General features: G+C 45.3%; 1 protein-coding gene across 1 annotated transcript in view; it reads right to left on the bottom strand.

Moving 5' to 3' along the window:
* adam19a (ADAM metallopeptidase domain 19a) overlaps positions 1 to 18833 on the bottom strand; it is a 174294-nt gene extending 155461 nt beyond the window's left edge. The window contains exon 1 of the mRNA XM_034557064.1: positions 18587 to 18833. Coding sequence (XP_034412955.1) covers positions 18587 to 18753 — 167 coding nt within the window. The 5' untranslated portion in view covers positions 18754 to 18833. The remainder of the gene's footprint in view (positions 1 to 18586) is intronic.
* Positions 18834 to 26033: the final 7200 nt, after the last annotated feature.

The following is a 26033-nucleotide window of genomic DNA, read 5'->3' as shown; positions in this document are numbered from 1 at the left end:
AAAGTATCTTGTCATTAGTAGTTTTAATGATGTATTATAAGCTGCTCAGCTGCTAGTGTTAGGAAGTTGAACAGTTCATAATTCCCTCTCTTATGTCTATTTTATATTGCTGTGAAAATCTCCTTCAAACAACTGGATTTATTTAGGTTTCCATGACAACAATTTTTTTTTTTTTTACAAGATTGCATTCAAACACATCGCGATAACATTACAAGTTACATTGGCCCAGTCCTCGTTTTTACAGAATGAACGCATCATATTCAAGCGGACGTGCCCTTTGGCTCATCTGCCGACAGCACAGAGGTGATCAGCTGATGGTATCGGTCACTGTGACTGCTTCCACACTGACGTGTAAAGTTACTGTCGGTTTCAATCGGCTGCCGATCACTTATAAGGTCTTGCAGAATGCTGCTTTCTGCTCAATGACTCAGAAATTGGTAGAATATGTCTGCATTTCACACAAATTAAGTGGCGCCAAATCTGAGCGCACAAAACCAAACTCCCCGCTGAGCAAGACTTCTCTCTCTTACACCCACCCTTTAAGCTAGCACCCAGCTGGGCTAAGAGCCCACTGTGAAAGTCCATCACACTGTTTTATCATTTGTGCCCAGCAAAAGGCGCCTCGCAAGTCACCACAGGCCTCCGTCATGTTCTTGTCACATATGCTCCTAAAAGCAATTGAATTCCACCAGGGCCCTAAGAGGCACTCGTCACTCTCTCTGTCGGTACTGTAATCCATTAAGCTCTCTCATTGTCAAGTGTGCTCTGTGCATTGTGCAATCTGCATAGCTAAATAACGCCTCCACAGAGGGAATAGAGCAAGCCATGGAATCTGCTGGGGTATGTGCTCGATATCAAAAAGAAGGAGAAATTGACTTTGTGATCAAATGCTGGCAGCCTTGTTTCTTCCGGTTGGGGAAGATCAAATGCTTTACCTCCGCGGTAAAAGGTCACCATTTATCGCTGGTAACACTGAAAGGAATCCATAAAATGTCAGCAGCACTTGGCCGGCATTGCTACTGACAAGGGGGGTGGGGGGAGCTGTGACATTTGGGGATTATAGTAAAGGTAGAGGAAAAATAATGAGTTGAGCAGAGTGGAATGGACGGAGAACTGATGGTGATCAGTTCTCCGTCTCTGGGATGGTGCTGCACACCCTGTCCATGGTGTGGCGCGCTGTGCTCGTGCCCACGTCGACTCCGCTGGTGCCTGTCCTCAGCCACGATGTGTCTACATTACGGTCAGGCGACGGACTCAACAGGTGTGCGTCGCATGCAACTAGGAGGCCGCAGACATTTCAGTGTTAGCTGTTCGCTGTTGGCAGCCGGTGGGCAGCACAGTCCTGCTTGGCTGACGAGGTTAGATTGAGTTACATTATGATGCATTCAAGGCAAGCTCCATTTAGTAAAGCGTATTCTGAGTATTAGGCAACGGTAAATTATGATATATTGTGAAATTTAGTTTGTGACAAGAAACTTGAATATACGCATTGGTTTGAAATAATATAATAATTATTAGAGCAGGAATAAAGACCTGTCAAACTGTTTTTAGTTTGTAATGCACTGGTAATTCAGGTACAGATCGTAATCTGTAACGATAAGGTCACAATGGTATCGGGACACCTCTAACACAATCTCAATCAGTTTGACCCATCTGTCAAATAAATCTGGAAACAACAACGGAAGGTGTTGACAAGAGCCTGTCAACTGTTCATTCAATAAGAATGATTACACATCTTAATATTTTCTTTTGCTTTCTTTTCTGAGAGAGAGGGGGTTTGACTGATTTCACCATTTCTATTGTCAAGGAGTCAATGATAATTATTGTCATTATGCAACGCACGGTTGCTCAACCAAAAGCAGTTGTAGCCCATTTGCTTCAAAAGACAAATATAACAAAACAAAACTGGGAGGCACTTTTCTGAATTTGAATAACAGCAGCAACAAAAGCAACCGTCCATGATGAACTCTTGTCATCATGGTGAGCAACATCCCTACCCCGTGTTGTTCCTGCTGTATGGAAACATCAAAAGCGCTGATGGCGGTTACTTTCTGATGTTAAGCCACTGAATGTAGCTCAGAGAACAAGAATGCATTCCTCTTTAGTTTAAATGGAAAATTATGGTGATTGCAGTGTTGTAGAACTCTAATGGCAGGGACATGGTATTGATCTGAAAATAGAAAATAAGGGAGCTTTGCTCAGATACAGTGGTATAGTTCCTTACAGTGGTGGCCTTTGCGTTTCACCCATGCTGTAAGAATCCAGTACATGTTACCTGATAATGTGCATCTGTGGCGGTGTGGCCCAGAAAATCTAAACATCTGTATCCAGTAATAATTCACTGCCAAAATCAACAAATGACACATTGGTGTGGAGTCTCTGTGGTTAAGGCATCCTCTCTGCAGAAAACATTAAGGCGGGCTAATAGCTTCAACAGAGGCATTAGAGGTTGGAGTGGATGGGCCCTCCATCACGCTGAATGATCGACTGCGGCTCAACAAGGCTTTGGGCCGCTTATCAAACACCAGGCGATGCCCGACCTCTGAGTCAACAAATCACCGCTGTTCTTTGCTCCACTTCTCTTTGCTGCAACCCTTCAGCGCAGTCTCTTGTGAAGCTTATTAATTATAAAATCACTTTGCGTGACAGTGTGTGCGTGTGCGAGCGGGTCCGTCAGGTGGTGCCTGTGCGGTAAGCCGATCTACCGCGTTCTGCCGGGGAAGAATAAAGCGGCGGTGGACGAATGGACGGATGGAAGGGGATAAGGAAAGGCCAAAAAGGGATGAGGAAGGCCGCTGCTGGGATAAGCATGAGGAGGGCCGCTGCTCTAACGAGGAACCCAAACCTCGTTTGGGTTACTCGCTGCTCTAACCAGAAACCCAAAGCTCGTTCCTCAGTTTAGCAGAGCGCTCATTGGATACACAGTCTTATCCGCCTGCTCAAATGCCAAACGCGGGGCATTCGTTCACAGAGGGAGACACAGATAGAGCTCTCTCTGGTAAATTATCTTTTAAATGCTGCCTCGTTCCTCACCGCTTCTCGACGCTGTGTCTCCCGTTACAGCTCTGTTAGCACTGCTGGGTAGTTTTCCGTCAGCTTGTGTGGAGGCGGGGGCCGCATGGCGCCAAGTGCCTTCACAGTTTCTCAGCGCTCTGACCTCTGCAAGCACTCTGATGCAGAAGGACAGCGGCAAGTCGGACAGAGTTCAGCATGCTTCCCGAAACAGGTGCGCTCGGATCCAAAGAAAATCCATTTATGTTTAAGAAGGTGCACTATGACTATTTTCAGCTCTTCTACAAGTTGGTTCGCTCCATAGATTGAAAGTCTCCCGATGGAGAAGAGTTGAGAGGTGAAGCTCGGCCTCTCACAGCTCCTGAAATAACAGCAGCCCACTTTGCTGGATAACATAGAATAAAATAAATAAAAAAGCAGCACTGACAGAAACAGAGGACAAATTGTACTATATGATGTAATCCACATTGGACTTTGGGGAGTCATTAAAGACAGCGTGCCACTCATTAGAGGGTTGTACTGCATTTGTAATTCTTTGATTGGCACATTCATGGAATTAATATAAAAAATATGCATGTATGTTATGCTAACAAAATCAGCTGATATGCATCACTTTAAAAACCAAGTGTCAATCGGCTTCTTTTGACGATTCCGTCTCCTGCAGGTTCCCTAACTAAAGAGGAAATCAGTTTAGCTTTAAACCGTTCTTTTGGATTACGGCCGAGTTGCATGCAAAGTATCAGCTTCAAGGCCAGACCAGAACTTTAGAGACGGTCTGTCCCACTTTCCCCAGTCTTTCTGCACTAAACTATGAAAAAGAAAAAGATTAAAATACAAAAGAAACAAAAAATACGTTCTTCCTGTTTATCAGGTAATTTGACCCTGCTGTGCCAAAATGCATATCCATAAATGATCATGAATAAAACTATAATGAAAGGATAAAAATTCATTGTCAGCATTTAATTGAAACAATATGACTCAGCATGGTCTTTGTTCATTATGAGCCATTTGTCTCTGTGCTACTTAAATTATTTGCCGTTACAAGAGATGATTCTCAATGGCTTCCATCCTTTTGGAAAGACATGAAAATAATCCACAAACGTGACATCATTTTATTTTCTTACCAATGTGAAATCAAGGTTGAGTGATTATTCAATTTACTTCGAGAAAGCACATCTTATAAATACGCCATAATAACTTGAAATAATGAATCACTTGGCAATAATTTGTTTTGTCTGTTGTCTGCTTAATATTCATGTAATTTCCACACTGGAGTGTACTAAATAATGTTTTGAACTCAAGGTGAGAAAAGGTTGGGTAATTGTGGAAGAAGAAAAGTGGGTAATTGCAGAAGAAGAAAATACCATATGTAAAAAAACATTATAGAGAAGTAACTATAGGTAATTAGAATTGAATATATTTTACCAGCAGCAAATGTCTCAAAGTAAGAGTAAAGGCAGCAGAGAAATGTGCCATCACCACTGCAAAGACAGTCACAGCACGTCCTCATGCTTGATTGGGAAATCCACCTTTAATTGCAGCGAGGGTTACGAATCATTTTCTCCACCTACAGTAGATTAGACAGCTCAGTGACCCCTAAGAGAATGGTGGCACTAATAACTAAAAATAGCCTTTATTTCTACACTAAGGCTTTCATATTATTTCAACTGTTGCTGGCGTTTGGCCGGCTGGTTATTCTATGGGTCTAGTAATAATAATAGTAATAATAATAACAATACTTTGAATTTATTGAGCGCTTTTCTAGAAACTCAAAGATGCTTTACATAGGGCATAGACAAATAGAACAACACTAAATAGAAAGATGAGGAGCAAACAAAACAAACAAACAGAACATTTCGGGTAAAAAGGAAAAAACTGGAGAAGCGGAGTGAGTCATGTGGTTGAGGGTAGGGTGCAGGGGTGAGTTGTGTAGTTGAGGGTAGGGTGCAGGGGTGAGTCGTGTAGTAGAGGGTAGGGTGCAGGGGTGAGTCATGTGGTTGAGGGTAGGGTGCAGGGGTGAGTTGTGTAGTTGAGGGTAGGGTGCAGGGGTGAGTCGTGTAGTGGAGGGTAGGGTGCAGGGGTGAGTCATGTGGTTGAGGGTAGGGTGCAGAGGTGAGTTGTGTAGTTGAGGGTAGGGTGCAGGGGTGAGTCGTGTAGTGGAGGGTAGGGTGCAGGGGTGAGTCGTGTAGTGGAGGGTAGGGTGCAGGGGTGAGTTGTGTAGTGGAGGGTAGGGTGCAGGGGTGAGTCGTGGAGGGTAGGGTGCAGGGGTGAGTCGTGTAGTGGAGGGTAGGGTGCAGGGGAGAGTCATGTAGTGGAGGGTAGGGTGCAGGGGTGAGTCGTGGAGGGTAGGGTGCAGGGGTGAGTTGTGTAGTTGAGGGTAGGGTGCAGGGGTGAGTCGTGTAGTGGAGGGTAGGGTGCAGGGGTAAGTCATGTGGTTGAGGGTAGGGTGCAGGGGTGAGTCGTGTAGTGGAGGGTAGGGTGCAGGGGTGAGTCGTGTAGTGGAGGGTAGGGTGCAGGGGTGAGTCGTGGAGGGTAGGGTGCAGGGGTGAGTTGTGTAGTTGAGGGTAGGGTGCAGGGGTGAGTCGTGTAGTGGAGGGTAGGGTGCAGGGGTTAGTCGTGTAGTGGAGGGTAGGGTGCAGGGGTGAGTCGTGGAGGGTAGGGTGCAGGGGTGAGTCGTGTAGTGGAGGGTAGGGTGCAGGGGAGAGTCATGTAGTGGAGGGTAGGGTGCAGGGGTGAGTCGTGGAGGGTAGGGTGCAGGGGTGAGTTGTGTAGTTGAGGGTAGGGTGCAGGGGTGAGTCGTGTAGTGGAGGGTAGGGTGCAGGGGTGAGTCATGTGGTTGAGGGTAGGGTGCAGGGGTGAGTCGTGTAGTGGAGGGTAGGGTGCAGGGGTGAGTCGTGTAGTGGAGGGTAGGGTGCAGGGGTGAGTCGTGGAGGGTAGGGTGCAGGGGTGAGTCGAAGGCGAGTTTGAAGAGGTGGGTTTTGAGGGCTTGCTTGAATGATGAAAGGGTGGGATCCTGACGGATGTGGATGGGGAGGCGTTCCAGAGGGTGCAGCAGCTGAGAAGATCTTAGTCTAAGTCTAAGATGCTGAAGCACAAAATCAGTTGCAGCCAGGCTTTCTATGTCCCTTTGACGCTCCAAAGTCCTAAATTGCATTGATTATAACTAGGTAGTTCAATTATTGCCATGTGCTAATGCTTGTAAATCCCGGGAGGGATAGGACTATTTCCTGGCCACAACAAACAAGGTGTTTGCTTGCATTTAGTAATAGCAGAGGTGCCTCCCTGCAGTGCGAGTAGCAAGAGAGAAACCTTTCGATCTGATCTCACCATTTACGACACCACATGGTGCCAGGTTTGGGAGGACAAACGTGCCGTTGCCCAGACCACACCCACCTTTAAACTACACACCTGTCAGGTTGGAATGCCAAGTCCCCCCGCTCGGATCCACGTAATCATAAACGAGGAAGTATAAACACTGCAGAAGCCCACACGGGATTGCCAGAAGGCCTCTGTTCGTTCACTGTGTCAACACTGGTGTTTTTGTTACGTAACTTTTGTAATTAAGGGCCAACTCAAACAACGATCCATTCCAAAGCATAACCAAGTAGTTTTGTTGCCTGAGGATTCCTGTGAAGATGGAATATTGAATATAAAAGACTGTATGCAAGTAACAAGTGAAAGTGTCTGGCTTTTGTAGAAAACTAGTGATTTACTGTCAGATATATGAGGATACTTCGCAGCTGGTAAAACTAATCATAGATAGCATGAATAGGTATGGGATGCAGGCACTCCCATGCTGCATTGTGCTGACTGACTGGTCCTGGACAGTGCTGATGCTGAACTGTAACGTCTTGTTTTAGGGAGCACCAAATGGGCTGACGGAGCAGCTGCAGCCTGGACCGCTTCGGCCTGACAGCCTCGCCACGCCAAATGTGACTGAGCATGGCTGGAGCACATGGAAGACTTCTCTCTCACACCGAAAGTCCTGTCAGTTTGCCAGTCAAGAATTGCTTCAACAAATTACCACAAACCACTCTTTACAAAAAGAATAACCAACACAACATACTTTTTTACATTAACCTTCAATTTGTTGTGGTTAAGCTCTCAGAGGAAGGAACACAACATCTGGACAAAGAAATCTAAACCCATCTGCATGAGCAAACGCAGGACATTCAGCTAAGCCATTCAGTTAAACTCATTTAGTCGCTCGCGGCATGGTGTCATGGACATAATGAGAAAAATCGATATTTCTGTAGCACAAACCTACGTGTGTTTCGTGGATAGACTATTGAGACTCCTGCCCTTGTGTACGTTCACTTTTGAACACATCCTGTCCCAACAATGTCCTCATACACAAACCTCTCACACGCGTCTTGTTTATTCTTTTCTTTCCTCTCTTTTCCTCTGAGGACCTTGAGGGACTCTCACGTCTGTAGAGAAAGCCGCGGCACTCGCTCGCTGCATGGCGCCGGGAAAAAACAATGAGAGGCGTGATTTATATCTGACAAGCGGCAGATATCTACTCCAGCGGCAGAGAGATAGACAGTGGGACGAGAAAGGAGGAATAATACGTGGCAAATGCTTTATCTTCTTGAGCAATGACTGTGTGGATTCGCTTCTCAGAGGGAGTGAGAGAGAGAGAGAGAGAGAGAGAGAGAGCACAAGAAAGGAAGAGATAGAGTGGGTAATTTCGATGGCGGGGGGGCCATCAGCTGCGTCTTGTTATCGGATTTAAACCAACCTTTATTTGGCCTATGACCATCTGCCCCTGTGCCCCCACACACACACACACACCTATTCACAACTCCTGCAGTACAAAGCGCTAAAGGTTGGCGGTCTAGGACAGATCAGTGGCTTCCTTTTCACTGGGCAATGAGGACACTTACTTCTAAGGCAGCTTCATTAAAAATAAATAAAAAATGCTGTACAAAATAGGAACTGTCTTTTGTGATCTCTGTGTTCTGAAACGTGAGCCAAGGGGTTAGTGGACTCATCACAACAGTCACATTCAGCACTACCTCTCCTGTCCAATCCAAATCTTTCTGGTGTTGAATATGTGTGTCTTTATAGTCTAGCTTTGCTTTTAGTGGATGCTAATATTGCTGAGCAAACTTTAGCATTTGAATTATCATCATGAATAATACATCACTAGTCTATTGTGCACGAACACTTATCTTAAAAGGCGATATAGCTAAAAGTCGTAAATACGACGAGTCAGAAAACATGACTTCAGACGGATTTGGTTTACTATCCATAATAATGAGATAAGTGACCATGAAAGCTGGGAGGCAAATTAGTACACTACTTAGGAATTCTTGTATTTTCCTAATATAAACTAATATGGAATCTGATGGGTCAAGTCGTAGTCAAATCAGTCTTTATCTCTCATTAAAATCAAGAATCACATTTAAAATTCTTCTCCTCACCTACAAAGCCTTGATTGGTGATGCACCATCATATCTTAAGGAGCTTGTAGTACCATATTGCCCCACTAGAGAGCTGCGCTCACTAAATGTGGGGCTACTTGTGGTTCCTAGAGTCCTAAAAAGTAGGATGGGAGCAAGAGCCTTCAGTTATCAAGCTCCTCTTTTATGGAACCAGCTTCCACTTTCAGTCCGGGAGGCAGACACAGTCACCTCATTTAAGAATAGACTTAAGACTTTCCTCTTTAATAGTGCTTATAGTTAGGGCTGAATCAGGTTTGCCCTGGTCCAGCCCCTTGATATGCTGCTATAGGCTTATAGGCTGCTGGGGGATGTTTTAGGATACACTGAGCACCTATCTCATCTTCTCTCTCTCCTTATGGATGAATTTACATCTCTCCATTGCACCTTATTAACTCTGCTTCCTCCCCGGAGTCGTTGTGACTTCACGTCTCATAGGGTCCATTGGACCTGGAGGTGTCTGATGCCTGGTGAGCCGGTCTCGCGTTGGCCCTGCTGATGTGCCTCGCCCCCCCCCCCCCTCCTCTCTACCTCCTTCTGTTTCATGGATTGGAGTTCCATTCATACATTGTCATATTCATGTAATGTGTTTATGTAACTCTGTAACTCTGTTCATTCTGGTCACATGACATCTATTCATCTGTCCATCCGGGGAGAGGGATCCTCCTCTGTTGCTCTCCTGAAGGGTTCTTCCCTTTTTTCCCTGTGTTTTTGGGGAGTTTTTCCTGATTCGATGTGAGGTCCTGGGATAGTCGTATGTGTACAGATTGTAAAGCCCTCTGAGGCAAATTTGTAATATTGGGCTATACAAAATAAACTGAATTGAATTGAATTGAATTGATCGCCCATTGTGCTCAGAATAGCCCTAATTCTATTTCCGCTCCCATTGTAGCAACCCAGTGACAAACAACAGCCAACTAAAGGAAGAGAGGGGTTCCATCATCGATCTCAGATGCCACCATGGAATGAGTGAAAATCAGTATAGAACACAAATGCTACAAATATATGCAAACTGGGGGACATTTGGGGTTGAGGGGTATCCAAAATGAGCTGATAAATGTTATGATAGCGTGATATTGGATCAGTGCATTGACTTGCGTACTGGCCGATACCCCATCCAGGATTTAGGGTCTACGGGATGCATTTCTGATACTGGTACCTGAACAACTCAAGATAAAATACAGTTTAAATTACTGCCCGTCTATAAATCTGTCAATGCTTGGTACCGAGATACATCTCCGTCTGTTACCATATCCGCCTCCTGACTTATCAGATCACCAGGTAGCCATCTGCTAACTGCTCCAGACATGGAGAGGCAGAATTTAGCTGCAACACCACAAACCGACAGAATATAGAAGACCTCTCCCAACTTTGACAACTTTGACTTTGACGTCACTGGAAGCACTCATCATTATCAACCGAGCGTGGCAGATCTTTTATGGCTTTAGGTGTCATTATTTTGGCAAGCGCTTCTATTGTTCTTAAGATTGCATTACACCACTGCAGCCCACATCAAGCTGTAAAAGCACCATACAAATCAATAGTTCCCTCAATACTCATACACTTATGCTTTCAACATGTGTAAATAATGCTCCTGGAATCTGCTGCTCTTACCGTCAGGTAGTGGCTGTTTTCCCGAGGTACCACTCTTATTTAAAAGCAAAATGATTGTTTAACTATTCCAAAGAGCGAGGCCATCACATAACGCACTCTGTCTCCGTCTGAGATGTAATCATAAGAAATTCAAGATATATGTTGTACGCCTTGTGTCTGTGGTATTAAACAAAGTAAATCACAAATGAACAGGTTTCCAGTGAAAGGGGGAATTTACAGGGGAGGAATATTTAAATCCATTAATAATAATGCAGCAGTGAGGCAACGTGGGTGAAAGATGATGGTGAAAGCGGGTGGGGCCGGCAGGACGTTGGGAGAACGGTGGGACAGTTGGGAAGACCGAGAGAGGACGGTGATAGACTCATTCCACAGCTGGAATTCAACACTGGACTAACTACGAGCAGACTAAGAATTATACGCAATATATTGCCACTGGTTTAACAATATTCTGCCAATTTTCTAGGTTATCCTGTGTTCTACTAGCCCGAGGCTGGTTCTGCTAATACTTCCAGTCTGACAAATAAACATGGTTTGGTAAAATGAATAATGCATGTTCAATTCAGCATTAAATTGTATTTTTCATGCCAACGGTTAATGTACGAGTGATTATTTTTTTTGCATTATGCGAGAGCTTATGTGGTAGGATGAAGCTGGTCTTGCAGCAATTGTAAAAATGAAAGTCTAGTTATTCGTTGAAGGAGGAAAGAGTCACTAAGCAGAACGATGCTTTACTAAAAAGTAAGGTTTAAGGGTTTAAACCTGGTTTAAGAAGACCAGAGGACACTAGGTTTAAGAAGTCTAGAGGACACTAGCTATAAGAAGTCCAGAGGACACTAGCTATAAGAAGTCCAGATGACACTCGCTTTAAGAAGTCCAGAGGACACTAGCTATAAGAAGTCCAGAGGACACTAGGTTTAAGAAGTCCAGAGGACATTAGCTATAAGAAGTCCAGAGGACACTAGCTATAAGAAGTCCAGAGGACACTAGCTTTAAGAAGTCCAGAGGACACTAGCTATAAGAAGTCCAGAGGACACTAGGTTTAAGAAGTCCAGAGGACATTAGCTATAAGAAGTCCAGAGGACACTAGCTATAAGAAGTCCAGAGGACACTAGCTTTAAGAAGTCCAGAGGACACTAGCTTTAAGAAGTCCAGAGGACACTAGCTTTAAGAAGTCCAGAGGACACTAGCTATAAGAAGACCAGAGGACACTAGCTATAAGAAGTCCAGAGGACACTAGCTATAAGAAGTCCAGAGGACACTCGCTTTAAGAAGTCCAGAGGACACTAGCTATAAGAAGTCCAGAGGACACTAGCTTTAAGAAGTCCAGAGGACACTAGCTATAAGAAGTCCAGAGGACACTAGCTATAAGAAGTCCAGAGGACACTAGCTTTAAGAAGTCCAGAGGACACTAGGTTTAAGAAGTCAAGAAGACACTAGCTTTAAGAAGTCCAGAGGACACTAGCTTTAAGAAGTCCAGAGGACACTAGCTTTAAGAAGTCCAGAGGACACTCGCTTTAAGAAGTCCAGAGGACACTAGCTATAAGAAGTCCAGAGGACACTCGCTTTAAGAAGTCCAGAGGACATTAGCTTTAAGAAGTCCAGAGGACATTAGCTTTAAGAAGCATATTCATTGGAGTGCCAGAGCAGCCCCGATCCCCCTTATACCAGCGCACTCCTCTATCTCCTCCATCCTAAATCCCCACAGACCTCCTCTCATCATGTCGCTCTTCATCACTCTCTCTTCTTTAGTTCAAGTATTCCTGAGCTTTTCACAGTTTTAATGAACCACTCTGTGAAGGACTTCCCTTCTCTCTCCTCCCTCCTTCGACGCAGTTCCACAGAACTGAAGCGGTGGGACGGATCAGTGCGAGTGCTGCAAGGGAAAAGTGGTTCACTATCTGCACTGATGATTGGAGCGTTCACCTGGCAGCATGAGAGCCACATTTAGAATGTGTTATGTGAGTGAGAGAGTGAGTGAGTGAGTGAGTGAGTGAGTGAGTGAGTGAGTGAGAGAGAGAGAGAGACAGAGAGAGAAAGAGAGAATAATTACCAGATCCAATGATAAGCTGGAAAGGATTCCAGCAATTCCTGAGAAGCTGTAACATTTACATCTCGTCTTCATCACCACGAGCTCCGACACAGCAGACATGCTCTACTTTGGGCCAGGTGTTTCCCGGCATGGTGAGAAATTGTTTCCCCTTCAATTTCATGTCAATCTGTCTCATAGTGACAGCAGGTCACATGATTGCAATCCTAGTCAAATCCAAATTCTTTGTATGTGCAACGTACTTGGCCAATAAACTATTCGGATTCTGATTGAAAGGGAGAAAATGAATAATCGATTATGAAAATAATGGTGAGTTGCAACCCTTTTGAAACGCCTACTCATCCACGTACAACAGAGCTCAATGACGTTGAGTTTGGAATCATTCCTGTCTCTGTGCTTTTTTCTTGAGAACCAAAGTACACCTGCCAGCCGCCGTATGCCGACACAGAAGGAGGAGCGTGCCAGACCTCGTGGATCAGAGCTTCACATGTGGACTGTGCTGAGCTCCGGTACAGTGATGTTGCGTGTGCATCGTCACAACTGTGTCTCTTCCTTCAGGGGGAGATATAATCAAAGCACTCGAGATCACTTCCACAACTTTGACTAGATCACCTACTCTGATTGGAAGATTCTGTCTCCTTGGTTTTTTAAAGCAACATTAGGAGTTTATCAGATAAAGGGTCATAAGACAGATGAATTTACCACGTGGTCCATGTTCAGTTATGGACAACTTGAGAGACCCCTCTGTCCAAACAGCTGTCCATTTATTCCAACATAAATTATGAAGGTTCATTCTTCCACCACCACTTCATCAGTACGTGAGGTTTGCTCAGTTGACCTATCTCAATGACAATAGCTGTTTCTGCTGTAGTCAGGTAACATAAACACGACCTAATGTGATAACTGTAATAGCTAAAAGAGGAATTGTTTGACCACATTTAAAGTTTGCGTTTGTATATTACGTTTAAAGTTGAAGGACCGTTTTTTCAAAGTAAAAGCAACTTTCATTTAATAGGTTAGTCAATAATAAAATAAATATATCGAATTGAATACATTTAAATTAGAAATACAATGAAAGATAATGTAAAAAACTGTAAATTCCAAAAAATTGAATTCCAATTGTGTGAATAATCTTGATAATAACAAATACATTTCTAAAGACCAACCTCATCAAAATGACAGTACACCACCTCAGTGTCATTAAGAAGCTTCCTGCTTCCACCAACCAACGTCACTTCACAATAAAGCAGACAGCCTCCGAGCGTCACAAAATATCAAAGATGTATATCGTATATTGCGGCATGGCCTAAGAAGAGAGATATTGTTGATAAGCCAATATGTGCTAATCATTCCACAAGCATTGAGATGAATACTAGATAGAGATATAAAGCTAAACAGTGCTCCTTTTAGTGGTGTAATAATTGAAATAGCATCTGACACTTGCTCTCAGAGAAGAGGCAGCTCAGTTATCTCTCTTCTCGGTTCACCATACAACTCCACATGTTGTTGTGGAACCACATTACACTCCAATCTGGCACGGAGGCTGATGGCATCAGACTGGAACCCTCACCTGCACACCGCGCACCCACAAAGCATAAACATACCACTTGGAAAGTGAATAATGACTGAAAGAAGCCCACACAGCAGACTGGAGACGACCTTGCACAGTATTTCTGTGGGTGTTACAAACAACAGCCACGCAGTCCTGTTAGCTTTCTAACTCTTCAAAAGGTGTCGTGCCAGGCCTGGTGTTCGCCCAGGGAATCGAGGAGGTGAGCTGGGCATCGTCGGGTAGCGCTTCGCTAATGAAAGTTCGCCCGTTTGGAGGTCGAGCCACGACAGTTTTGCGTAGTCGGCAGAACTGTCGCTGTCGCCGTCCCCCCCCTCCACCTCCACCTCCACCTCCACCTCCACCTGAGAATAACAGCCCACGCTTTCAGAAGCTCTCGCATCGCTCCTTTACAGAGTCCTCTGGGCTCAGAGAACAGGCCTGGGGGGGCAGGGCTCAGTGCTGGTAAACAGGCCGTGTTGCAGCGAGAAAACTTGGAGAGAAAACTGCTGAGCACCGACATTATGTGAAGCCCACCGGAGAAAAAGTGCATTAGGAGTTCGGAGGGCTTTTTATTAACCTTTTGATGACATGTTTGTGATTGACAGTGTGAGAAAAACTGACGAAGAGAGAGATCATTAAAGGTAAATGGCAAATGGACTCTACTTTAATAGATCTTTTCTAGTCTTTCAACCACTCAAAGCGCTTTAACTCTACATGGCATCATTCATACATTGATGGGAGGAGCTAAGGCTCCACCTGCACATCAGCAGTAATGTGGGGTTAAGTGTCTTCCCCAAGGACTCATCAACCTGGACTAGCGGAGCCGGGGATCAGAGCTCCGATCCTCTGATTGAAGGACGACCCTGCTCAGTCATAAGGTGCAGAGCATGTTGATAAAAGGAGCTGCAGGGTAAGAACTTATACAGACGTACAGAGATGCGCATGAACCCAACCAGTGAGTGGCATCCGTGAACGGTCCCAGGACCAACACCAGTTCATGATGTCACAGCATCAGTTCAGGGCTGCACAACGACTCCAGAGATCACGATATCGGTTTCCCACCATTAAATGAACACGACTGATGAAGTTTAAAGCTACGTTCTTCTAATAAAAATCTCTGCTGCACATCAAATCCAGTTATGGCTCGTCGACAAGTTACTTTTTTGCTGCGTCATCCCCATTCATATCTATACAATGCCTGTATACAATGTGTGTTCATGATGGACTTATTAACTAGAGCGCAACATTGTTTATCTAGCATCTTTATTTTGCTGTCGCAGTGCACCAGATTGATGCATTTAACTTGAAATTGCGGCTTCACAATTTAGGGTGAATATTCCTGTAAATATTCATATTGCACTATACAGTATATTGTAGAAAAACAAAAACACTAAAATGTCAGTTTTTCCAATATTGTGCAGCTCTAGTACAGTAAATTATCAGAAATGTGAGATTGCAATACAAATATTTGTCTCTTAAATTTTTATAAATATTCATGCTACCCGCAATGTCAATATTGATCAAACAAATCGTGCAGCCATCCATCAGAATCACATGATATCAGACCGTTAAGATGGTCAAGTTAAGATGGTCCTGACATTAGTTTGGGATGATGGGTTTCATATAGTGACGTCAGGACCATCACCAAACTGAATGTTTCATGGCGCACATCCAGGATATCACTGGATTTGTAACAATCCAAAATCCTTCGGCTGCATCCGTGACCGACTGAGAATGCCACTCGAGATAAACTCTGATGCAACACAGACTCCACCCACACCCACACATGCATCAGCCGGTGTCAATTGTGTCGGCATGTGCGCGACCTAAACACCGCATGCACTAAAGGGGCAGTGTGTTGACAAGAAAAAGACAGATGTAGGAACTTCTGTACGCTCAGTTTTCTGATTGTACAGAAAATGTTTCTCAGCTGTGTCTGAGCTGGAGCCTCGGAGAAAGAGTCCTGGACTCGATCCTCCTCTCAGCTATGTGTGAAGTTTTATGCACCGGAAGTGTACAAGACTCCTGGATCTGCATACTACTGGTCCTGGCAGTATAGACAAAGCTATATTACGGTAGTTTGACTTTTTTTGGTTTTGTCATTTGAATATATACATATTTTGTATTATTATTATAATATATAAATATATATTTCTCTGTGACAGTCTAGTGTCATGGATGATCAGATGGCAGATGGATGGTGTGATGGTTGATGACTGTGGTTCTGCTGACTGCTCCAGAATTAGCGCCCGGCTTTAATGGCACACAATCACAACTCTCCTGATGTATTGTGTTTTTATGGAGCAGCCGGCAGTTGGAACAAAGGAACAGGCAATTATCGCTGTTCTATTTTAGAGTGTTTTTTGGCCAGTTATGATGTGCAGCCAATTAGCTGGTGCATTACTGGTTGACACCACGCTGCAGAAGGAAATGCTGATACAAAGTACTGGATTGACAAAAAAATGAAACAATATGGTAAAACAGAGGGAGTAGGAGGGGACGGAGGGAGGATAAGTGTCTCTGTCCTCTTCTGTTGGACCTGCTGCCAGGACACTATGTATATTAAATAAAGCAGCAGCAGCAGCAGCTTCAAGTGTTGGCCAACGCAACGCTCGGCTTGTTGAAGCTAACGACAAGAATGGATTTGGACTTGTGGAGCGTGGAAGTGGAGAGCATGGCACAGACTTGGGCCTCTCTGCCTCTGCGGTCTGGCCTGGATTACAACAGGACTACGGGGGCATGCGGCGGGCCCACGTGCTTCTCGGGACTGCATCCGCACACCCCAGATTGGATCCCGGTTTGGGCAACATACTGCTGTGGAGGATGTTCCGGCTGTAATGTACTGGGTGCTGCATCGCCCAGTACATTGACTGGCAGGCTTCGAGTGACACAATCTGCTCACAATATTGCATTCCCAACCAGGGATTATCTTTAAGGAATCCAGGAAGCCAGTGTTATACTACTTAATTATTTAGCGGAACATAAAAAAGAGATGATGCCAAACCGGCTGACTGCAGGAATTTGTTCCTCACTACATCTCCAAAATAATAATAGAGCCATAACAGCTTCTCCTTACTTTGTTGACAATGCCTCTCTGTCGTAACACATTAACGGCGGTTACAGCTGACAACGTCTCAACCGCCATCGGTGTCGTCGTGCCAGCCCTTTTGACGCACTGTTAGCTGTAAGCCGTCCCCGTGTTGAGAGCCGTTGACAGGATTTGTATATGCTCCAAATCTCATATACAGCCCCTTTAACTTGTAATACCAGTGTCAGCTGTGGGTCTGGCTCCGGCCACGTGGAAGGTCAGCCATTGTCGGTGAGCATCACACTGGAGCTGAAGAGGCTGCAACAACTAACAAGTATTTTCGTTATTTAGTTCTTATTTTACAATGAATGTTTTAGTCTGTGAAATATCATAAAATATATTTGAATGTGTATTGCTCGTCCTATTTTCCCAGGACAACATCTAAGAAGTCCAAAACCTGAACTGTTCGGTTTCCTGTGAGATGTAACACAGCAGAGCAGCACATCTCCAAACATCTTCATGAATTACTACCGAGACTCATTAACTCCTAATATTAGTCAATATGTCACATAAATAGAAAATATCTGTTGATACATTTATGGTTGATTAACTCATCGACTGAGCGTTTCAGTCATGAGAGGAATAGCATCAATTCTACACATTGATCTATTCCATGTTCAATGTACAGCATACAAGGATCACATCACCGATATCGATGCAATATTATTATTGTATCTCTACAGAACAAACAAATAAAAAGTGCTATTGGATATTTTAAACGACACTGAATTTGTGTTCTCAACTGTGTGTTGACGTGCACGCACACACACACACACACACAGGTTGCTTATTACATTGATGTGGAACATCTTCCCTGAATGGGGGACAGTGTTCAGTCCTATTTTCCTCGGGGCAGTTCAGTCCACATGACCGGACAGGGAGAGCCACGACCGCACGCGCCGGCCTTGATCGGGCTGAGAAAGGGGAGGGGGCTGGATACAGTCGGTGTCCCTCAGGAGTCCACCTCATGCCATCAGGACTCCCAGCCGAGTCCGACCCTGAGCAGTGATGGAACCGACTCCAGCCGGGGATTTGGATCGGGTGGGTTTCTCCCATAAAAGTGCACAAAAAGAGCCTTTGTGTGACATAATTGTCTGAAACGTGGCCCCGACTCAACTGCTGCCTTTTATGGACAACACCCAGAGGACCGGGCTGAGTGTGGCTCGGCTGGAACGAACTACTGCTGCCCTGCACACAATCCTCCGGAAAGCCCGAATGCACGTTTCGGTCGTGTGCGATACTGCACAAACTTCCATAAATCATCGGGAATAGAGACGTGTGTGAAAGGGACGGTGCCGCTCGGGTCGACGCGTTTGAAAACTTTCCCAATGTAATGTTCCCTTGCATGCAGTTAAATATTAACATATTCATAAACATATTTCACCGTGTTTTTGTAACACCGAACATAAGAGCCCCAGTTAAACAATGTGTCATGTCCATGTTTGACCTCATTCCCCCCGCAGCCCACCCATCGGAGGAGGCGGCGGCTGGCGGAGGATCGATAACCGGACCGCGGGGACAAAAGTGGAGATCACCGTGCTATTCGGTGGTTACGTGATGGTGTTTAATTACAGCCAACGGAAATATGAATAATGAATCAGAGCGATTCAGGACACATGTAGTAGTTTGCTGCCTTTGTCTGTAAGCAACATGCCATTACATTGCCAGATGTGTATACCGCCGGCAGCTTGACAACGCGGCTAATAGCTCCGGTAAAGTTTCCGTGACGGCGCACAGCGAGCCGCCCGCTCCAGCTCCACGCGGAGCGGTCATGACCACGACATGAGCGTGGGGGCTAATGTGCCTCACCGCGTCAGCAACTGGTAGACGCTGGCAGAAGTTTGAGGGCTCGGCGGCTCCTCTTACCTTGTTCTGCGGAGCTGCCGCGGGCTTGGTCCAGCGTGCCGTTCAGCAACAGGAAATAAACAAACACGAGCAACCGTCCACATTTTGCCGGTGATAATTGGGCATTTTTCTGCCTGTGTTTACTGTACATCCCTGTGACCCTCGGTACCGCCGACCGTCCTCCCTTTCCTCGCCGTGTTCAACTCCCGTTGACTCCTCCGAGCGGCAGACGGACACGGGAGAGTGGAACACAGCACTTCCGGTGTGACCCATCAAAATAAAAGTGTCACAACTAGAAGACATTTGAGCAATTAGGGGATCATATAAGATTGTAATCATTATAATGATTATGGTTATTATTGCTATTATTATTAGTATTGCTATTGGTATTATTTGTATTATTATTTAGAATTGACGTTTTTAGTTGGTCTGCGGCTCAGTCGCCATCAAATCAGCAGCAATATTTTTTAAACAAGAGTTCAAACAGGCCTAAAAATAGCAGTTATTGCTCAAAACGGATATATGAAATGTTCCAAAGCTATGGACGACCCTAGAGGACTGATGCTAGAGAGTGCTAGAGAATATCACAATCTACTCGACTTTTTATCATAATGTTTTATATTATATGGATTGACCTTCCTGCTGGAGACTGAAGTCAATAATTCATAAAAGGAAACATTTCAAACACTTCTGTATTACATGTGTACATGTGCTTCATAGCCTTTTTTAGGCTATGAAGCTGAAAGCCATCTCTCATGTAATGAAACCCTCAATACATAGACTGATACAAGAAGTTCTTGTGCATCAGGAGTGTTTCTCAGCATGTATCATCCTGGGGACGGACACATCTGGGTGATGCCATCGTTCACACCACAAGTTCACACTATGAGGAACAAAAGCTACTAAACCGCCAAGCACAGCCAGCTACATTGCTGCAGCGTCGCCGTTGAAGTGTTGCTCTCTCTTGTTGGCGTGGTTACTTTACGTAGCACCGGGAACTGGCAAACGATAAGAAAATGTCATTCATACAGAATGGAATTGTGGGGCCAGAGGATGGTTGCTGAAAAAAAAGCTTTGACCTCATTACCCTGTCGCTCGTGACACAGTTTCTATTGAAAATGTCTTGTGGCCGGTTGCTTTGTCGCTCTTATTGTGAACGCATTGTCCGCAACTCTCACTTTGTTGGCGTTGCAGCTGACCAGGAACACGTATATACCACATACTGCGTATTTGTTGTACAATCTGGGCTTTTAGTAAAGAGAAAATGAACACATTGCATTTGATTTGATTCGCTGTTCAGCGTGTCTGTATTCTTCCTCTTGAATTCACAAACAAATTCTGTTTGCCCATAAAAATAACTTTTTGACATTTGAAGGACTTCAAAGAGGGTCTGGGTGTTCAAATATTCCTCATGAGTCACAGGCTCACCACTAAAGATTATAAAACATGACCGATATATTTAAATGTATGTTGAACAGCTGAGACCTTACATTTCTGCTGCACTGGAGACGGTTCGTTTCTCCTCAGCAAAATCTACGGTGTAAATTGCTGCAAAGGCATTTTTCAGGTAAATTTGTCAAATGTTCCACTTTATTTCCATACTATACAAAACCTGTACGATGTTTTGCCTCTCCATTTTTCCTTGACTGGAAACAGGTTTGAAAATGTCAACATTTCCCACCCCAGATAAACTGCAGGCAAAGGCTGGATCGTGCAGAGATTTGCTTTGATCATGAACAGTCAAACATTTCTTTGTGCACACAAACATAAAGATGAGCTGAGAAGCCAGCGGTTCAGCTTGTGCCTTGCTTGTTCTCTCCGTCCTTTCAGTGTGTGTTCTTGCAACCTGGTGGAAACCCTGTTTCCTGGCCTATTCACCAGCGAGCTAATCAGCCCGGTCACCTGCAGCTGCCTCTCCTGCTGCCAATAGCTGCTGCCTGCCACAGCTGCAGGCCCTCGGCCAAAGAAACTGGAATATCAATATGCTTTATTGTCTGCTTAGATTGTCTGCAGTTACATGTAATCTATAATGATTCCCGTCAGCGTGGGCATACTCCTAAGCGTTATCTTACTTGTGTAGCCACCACGACATTTCAGACTTTTATTTTGAAGTCGAAATCAACTATCATCCGGTTATAAACTCATTGTATTTAACTTGGCGCGTGAGAAAACCAGGCGTGGGTTTAATTGATGTTTCCTCCTCAACTCCGTTTTCCGAGTTCAGAAGATGCACAAAGACTTCGGCTTCATTTGACTCACAAATGGGATCGAATCCGCATTAACGGATTATGTTTTCACATTCGGCATTAAACATACATGATACAAAAATGTGGCGATTAAATCAAATGAAGCAGCCTCCACTTTCCATAACAGAAGTCTTATTTGAGACTGTATCTAAATGAAGTACATTCAATTTAGTTTTCATTTAATCTTAAAATTCCACAGCTTGATCAGTGACCCTCACATCCACACAAAGGCCCTGTTAGTGTCCCTCTCTCTCTCTCTCTCTCTCTCTCTCTCTCTCTCTCTCTCTCTCTCTCTCTCTCTCTCCCTCCCTCCCTCCCTCTCTCTCCCTCCCTCCTTCTCTCTCTCTCAATTCAATTCAATTCAGTTTATTTTATTTTGTATAACCCAATATCACAAATTACAAATTTGCCTCAGAGGGCTTTACAATCTGTACACATACGACATCCCTGTCCCAGGACCTCACATCGGATCAGGAAAAACTCCCCAAAAATAACCTTTGACAGGGAAAAAAGTGAAGAAACCTTCAGGAGAGCAACAGAGGAGGATCCCTCTCCCCGGATGGACAGATGGATAGATGACATGTGGACAGAATGAACACCATTACAAAGTTACATAAACACATTACATGAATATGACAATGTATGAATGGAACTCCAATCCATGAAACAGAAGGAGGTAGAGAGGAGGGGGCGGGGCATCAGCAGGGCCAACGCGAGGCCGGCTCACCAGCATCAGACACCTCCAGGTCCAATGGACCCTATGAGACGTGAAGTCACAACGACTCCGGGGAGGAAGCAGAGTTAATAAGGTGCAATGGAGAGATGTAAATTCATCCATAAGGAGAGAGAGAAGATGAGATAGGTGCTCAGTGTATCCTAAAACATCCCCCAGATATCTCTCCCTCCCCCCCTCTCTCTCTCCCTCCCTCCCTCCCTTTCTCTCTCTCTCCCTCTCTCTCTCTCTCTCTCTCCCTCCCTCTCTCTGTCCCTCCCTCCCTATCTCTCTCCCTCTCTCCTTCTCTCTCTCTCTCTTTTCCTCCCTCTCTCCCTCTCTCTCTCTCGGTGCATGCTGGGAGTTTGCGTGTGTGAGCGGATCTTTTTTTGAATTGTTTATTTCCCTTAGTTATGTATATTAATTTCATTAGGTTTATTGGTTGGGTTTCACCGTAGTTTGGGTTGTTGGTTGTGTATTTTTGGGGTAGTTTGTGGGTTTTTCTTTGGGTGTTTGTTTCCTCCTGCCGGTGTCTCGCCGGTTGGCGTCAGACGCTATGGTGAATGGAGACACGTTGTCCCACCTCACGAGGAAGCACGGCATTAAGGTCGCGGCCGCTTTCTCGTGCAGCGTGGAGGACATCGGGATGGCTGTTGGGGCGAGGGTCGGGCACAGCAGCATCAAGTCGGCCGCGCGCATGAATGGCGCCGTGGTCATCTTCCTGGACCAGGTGGAGAAGGTGAACCGTGTGGTGGGCCTCACGGTGAACGATTTGTTTGTCCAGGTGTTTCTGTTAGTGCAACCGGCTACTAGAGTCCTTGTGTCTAATGTCTCTCCGTTCATCACCAAACGAGTTCCTCAGCATACACGGGAAGGTGGTTTCCCCGATCAGGAAGATCTTGTCTGGGTGTAAAGATCAGTTGCTGAAGCACGTAGTGTCCCACCGCAGATACTTGTATATGATACTTATCAAGATGATTTTGACTACGAGATTTATGCGACATCGTCGGTGATGAAGTGCTTTAGTTGCGGTGAGGAGGGGCACACCGCGAGAGCCTGTCTGAAGCGTGGTGACCCGGATCCGCCTGGCCCAGGCGGCAGCCGCGGCAGCTCCGCGCCGGCCGTCTCTTGCCTGGGGTGCGACGGCTCCGGCTGGGAGCGCGTCTCCGTTCGGGGGTGCGGCGGCTCCGGCTGGCGGCGTGGGTGCGGCGGCGCTCGCGTCTCCGGTCGGGGGTGCGGGTGCGGGTGCGGGTGCGGGTGCGGGTGCGGGTGCGGGTGCGGGTGCGGGTGCGGGTGCGGGTGCGGCTGCGGCGGCGCTCGTCGTATTTATGTTTTTAAGCACCATTTTAATATTTTTAAAATGTGCAGTATTGTTCCTGCTGGTTTCACTGATCATTCTTTGCTTTTATGTCATGTTTGTATTAGAAACATTTTACCCAAGAGCGCGTATTGGCATTTTAATTCAGTTTTAACTTTTGATAAAAATTTTAGAGAGGTTGTTATTTATTTCTGGGATGTTTTTAGGCTGAGGAAGAGCGATTTTAGTAGTCTTAGGCAGTGGTGGGACCATGGTAAGATTGAGATTAGGCTTCTTTGTCAGCAGCATACTTTCAACGTCACCCGAGACATCACCAGATCTATGAAGGACCTGGAGACTGATATAGTGGGCCTAGAGAGTTTAAGTGAGTCCACAGGAGATCGAGGACATATTGAAGTCCTCAAAGGAAAAAAGATGGCTCTGGCCGACTTGTTAGACGTTAAAGTTCAGGGTGCACTGGTCAGGTCCCGATTCCAGACCATCACAGAGATGGACACTCCCTCTAGCTTCTTCTTCGGCCTGGAGAGGAAGAGTGGGCAGAGGAGGGTAATCCACTCACTGTTAGGAGACGCAGGGCAGCCAGTTGTGGAACCAAGCCAGATCAGGAGGCGAGTGGTTTACTCCTCCCTGTATACCAGTGAGTACAGGGAGGAGGAGTCTTTAATGCAAGGCTTCTGTGGGGAGCTGCCTCAGGTCTCTGAGGACATCAATGAGGAGCTCTGCAGGCCCATAAGCCTGCAGGAGCTGAAGGCCGCCTTGCTAGGCATGCAGGGACGGCGTGCTCCCGGCCTTGATGGCCTCCCTGCCGAGTTTTATAAAGCGTACTGGGAGATACTTGCTGGGGACATATTAGTCTGGCCTCTGGTTCCATGCCGATGTCCTGCCGGAGAGCAGTGATAACTCTCCTGCCAAAAAAAGGAAACCTGCAGGACATCGGAAACTGGCGTCCTGTGTGTCTGCTGTGTGTGGATTACAAGCTTCTGTCCAAGGTCTTCGCCTCCAGGCTGAGGGAAGCTATGGAGCAGGTCATCCGTCGGGACCAGACCTATTGTGTACCCGGCAGGTCCATGGTAGACAATGTCTACCTCATTCGGGATGTTTTGGAGGTCTCCAGCTCGTTCGGTATTAACACTGGTCTGATTTCTTTAGATCAGGAAAAGGCTTTTGACCGCGTTGAACACAACTTCCTCTGGAAAGTCCTGGGGAAGTTTGGGTTCAGCGCTGGCTTCATAGCTAAGATCAAGGTGTTGTACAATGAGGTTGAGAGTGTGCTGAAGATAAATGGCAGTCTGTGTGCTCCTTTTAGAGTGGGTAGAGGGGTCCGGCAGGGTTGTGCTCTGTCCGGGATGCTCTATGCACTCTCTCTGGAGCCCCTCCTTATTAAGATACGCTCTAGCCTGCAAGGACTGGTTTTACCTGGTTTTAATGAGAAAATGATTTTATCAGCTTATGCCGACGATATTGTTGTTTTTATTAAGGACCAGAGGGATGCAGACCTTTTAACTAACATTGTAGAGGGTTTTAGCAGGACATCGGCAGCGAGGGTGAACTGGAAGAAAAGTGAGGCCCTCGCTGTCGGTGAATGGTGTGGCGGCCTCCCAGTCCTTCCCCAGAAACTAGTGTGGAGGAAGGACGGTTTTAAATATCTTGGGATATATCTCAGACAGGAAAATGTGGTCCAAAAGAATTGGGGAGGGCGTCACAGAAAAGTGACAGAGAGTCACAGCTCTGTGGAGCCGTGTATTCCTATAGACCTCAGTAGTAATGACTTCATGAACTTCTTCAATGGAAAAGATTGTAACTATTAGAGGCAAGATTGATGCTCTTTTGCCCTCAACTACTGCCGATCTGTCATCAAGAGGAGTGGCCTTGGAAACGGCTGTATGCCTTGGTGTATATTTGGATAGCTTTTCTCCCATTAACCTAGACCAATTGTCTTCAACGGTTTCTACTTCTAAACCGTCTACCTGTCTCTTGGACCCCATCCCAACGAGGCTGCTTAAAGACGTGTTGCCTTTAATTGGCACCTCTCTGTTGGATATTGTTAATGTGTCTTTGCTAACAGGCCATGTACCACATTCCTTCAAAGTAGCTGTAATTAAACCTCTCCTGAAAAAGCCCACTCTTAATCCAGAGGTGTTGGCTAACTACAGACCGATCTCTAACCTTCCCTTCCTCTCTAAGATCCTTGAGAAAGTAGTCGCACATCAGTTGTGCGACTTTCTACATCAGAATAGTTTATTTGAGGAGTTTCAGTCAGGATTTAGAAAACACCACAGCACAGAGACAGCACTGGTGAAAATTACTAATGACCTCCTAATGCATCAGATAAAGGACTCATCTCTGTACTGGTATTATTAGACCTTAGTGCTGCGTTCGAACCCATTGATCATGAAATCCTATTACAGAGACTGGAAAAGTCGATTGGCATTTCAGGTACCGCACTAAGTTGGTTTAAATCCTATTTATCAGATCGATCTCAATTTGTATTTGTAAACGATGAAGCCTCAATGACCACCAACGTTAATCACAGAGTTCCACAAGGTTCTGTGCTTGGACCAATTTTATTTACCTTATATATGCTTCCTTTGGGAAACATTATCAGGAAACACTGCATAAACTTTCATTGCTATGCAGACGATACTCAATTATATCTATGGATCAAACCAGAGGAGACCAACCAGCTCGCTAAAATTCAAGAATGTCTTAAAGACATAAAAACATGGATGACCTGCAACTTCCTGATGTTAAACTCAGACAAAACTGAAGTTATTTTACTGGGCCCTGAACACCTCAGGGATCAATTATCTGGTGATGTGGTTTCTGTAGATGGCAATTCCCTGGCATCCAACACCACTGTAAAGAATCTCTAGTTATCTTTGACCGAGACTTGTCCTTTAACTCCCACGTTAAGCAAATCTCAAGGATTGCATTTTTTCATCTACGTAACATTTCAAAAATCAGGCACATCTTGTCTCAAAAAGATGCAGAAAAGCTGGTTCACGCGTTTGTTACTTCCAGACTAGATTACTGCAACTCCTTATTATCAGGCTGCTCTAATAAGTCTCTTAAATCCCTCCAGTTGATCCAGAATGACGCAGCTCGTGTACTCACAAAAACTAAGAAAAGAGATCACATTACTCCTGTATTAGCTG

Source organism: Cyclopterus lumpus, chromosome 18, assembly GCF_009769545.1.
Source record: "Cyclopterus lumpus isolate fCycLum1 chromosome 18, fCycLum1.pri, whole genome shotgun sequence".
In the NCBI taxonomy this organism is placed as follows: Eukaryota; Metazoa; Chordata; class Actinopteri; order Perciformes; family Cyclopteridae; genus Cyclopterus; species Cyclopterus lumpus.
The sequence above is the reverse complement of the archived record's forward strand: the minus strand, read 5'-3'. Positions and strand labels throughout refer to the sequence as shown.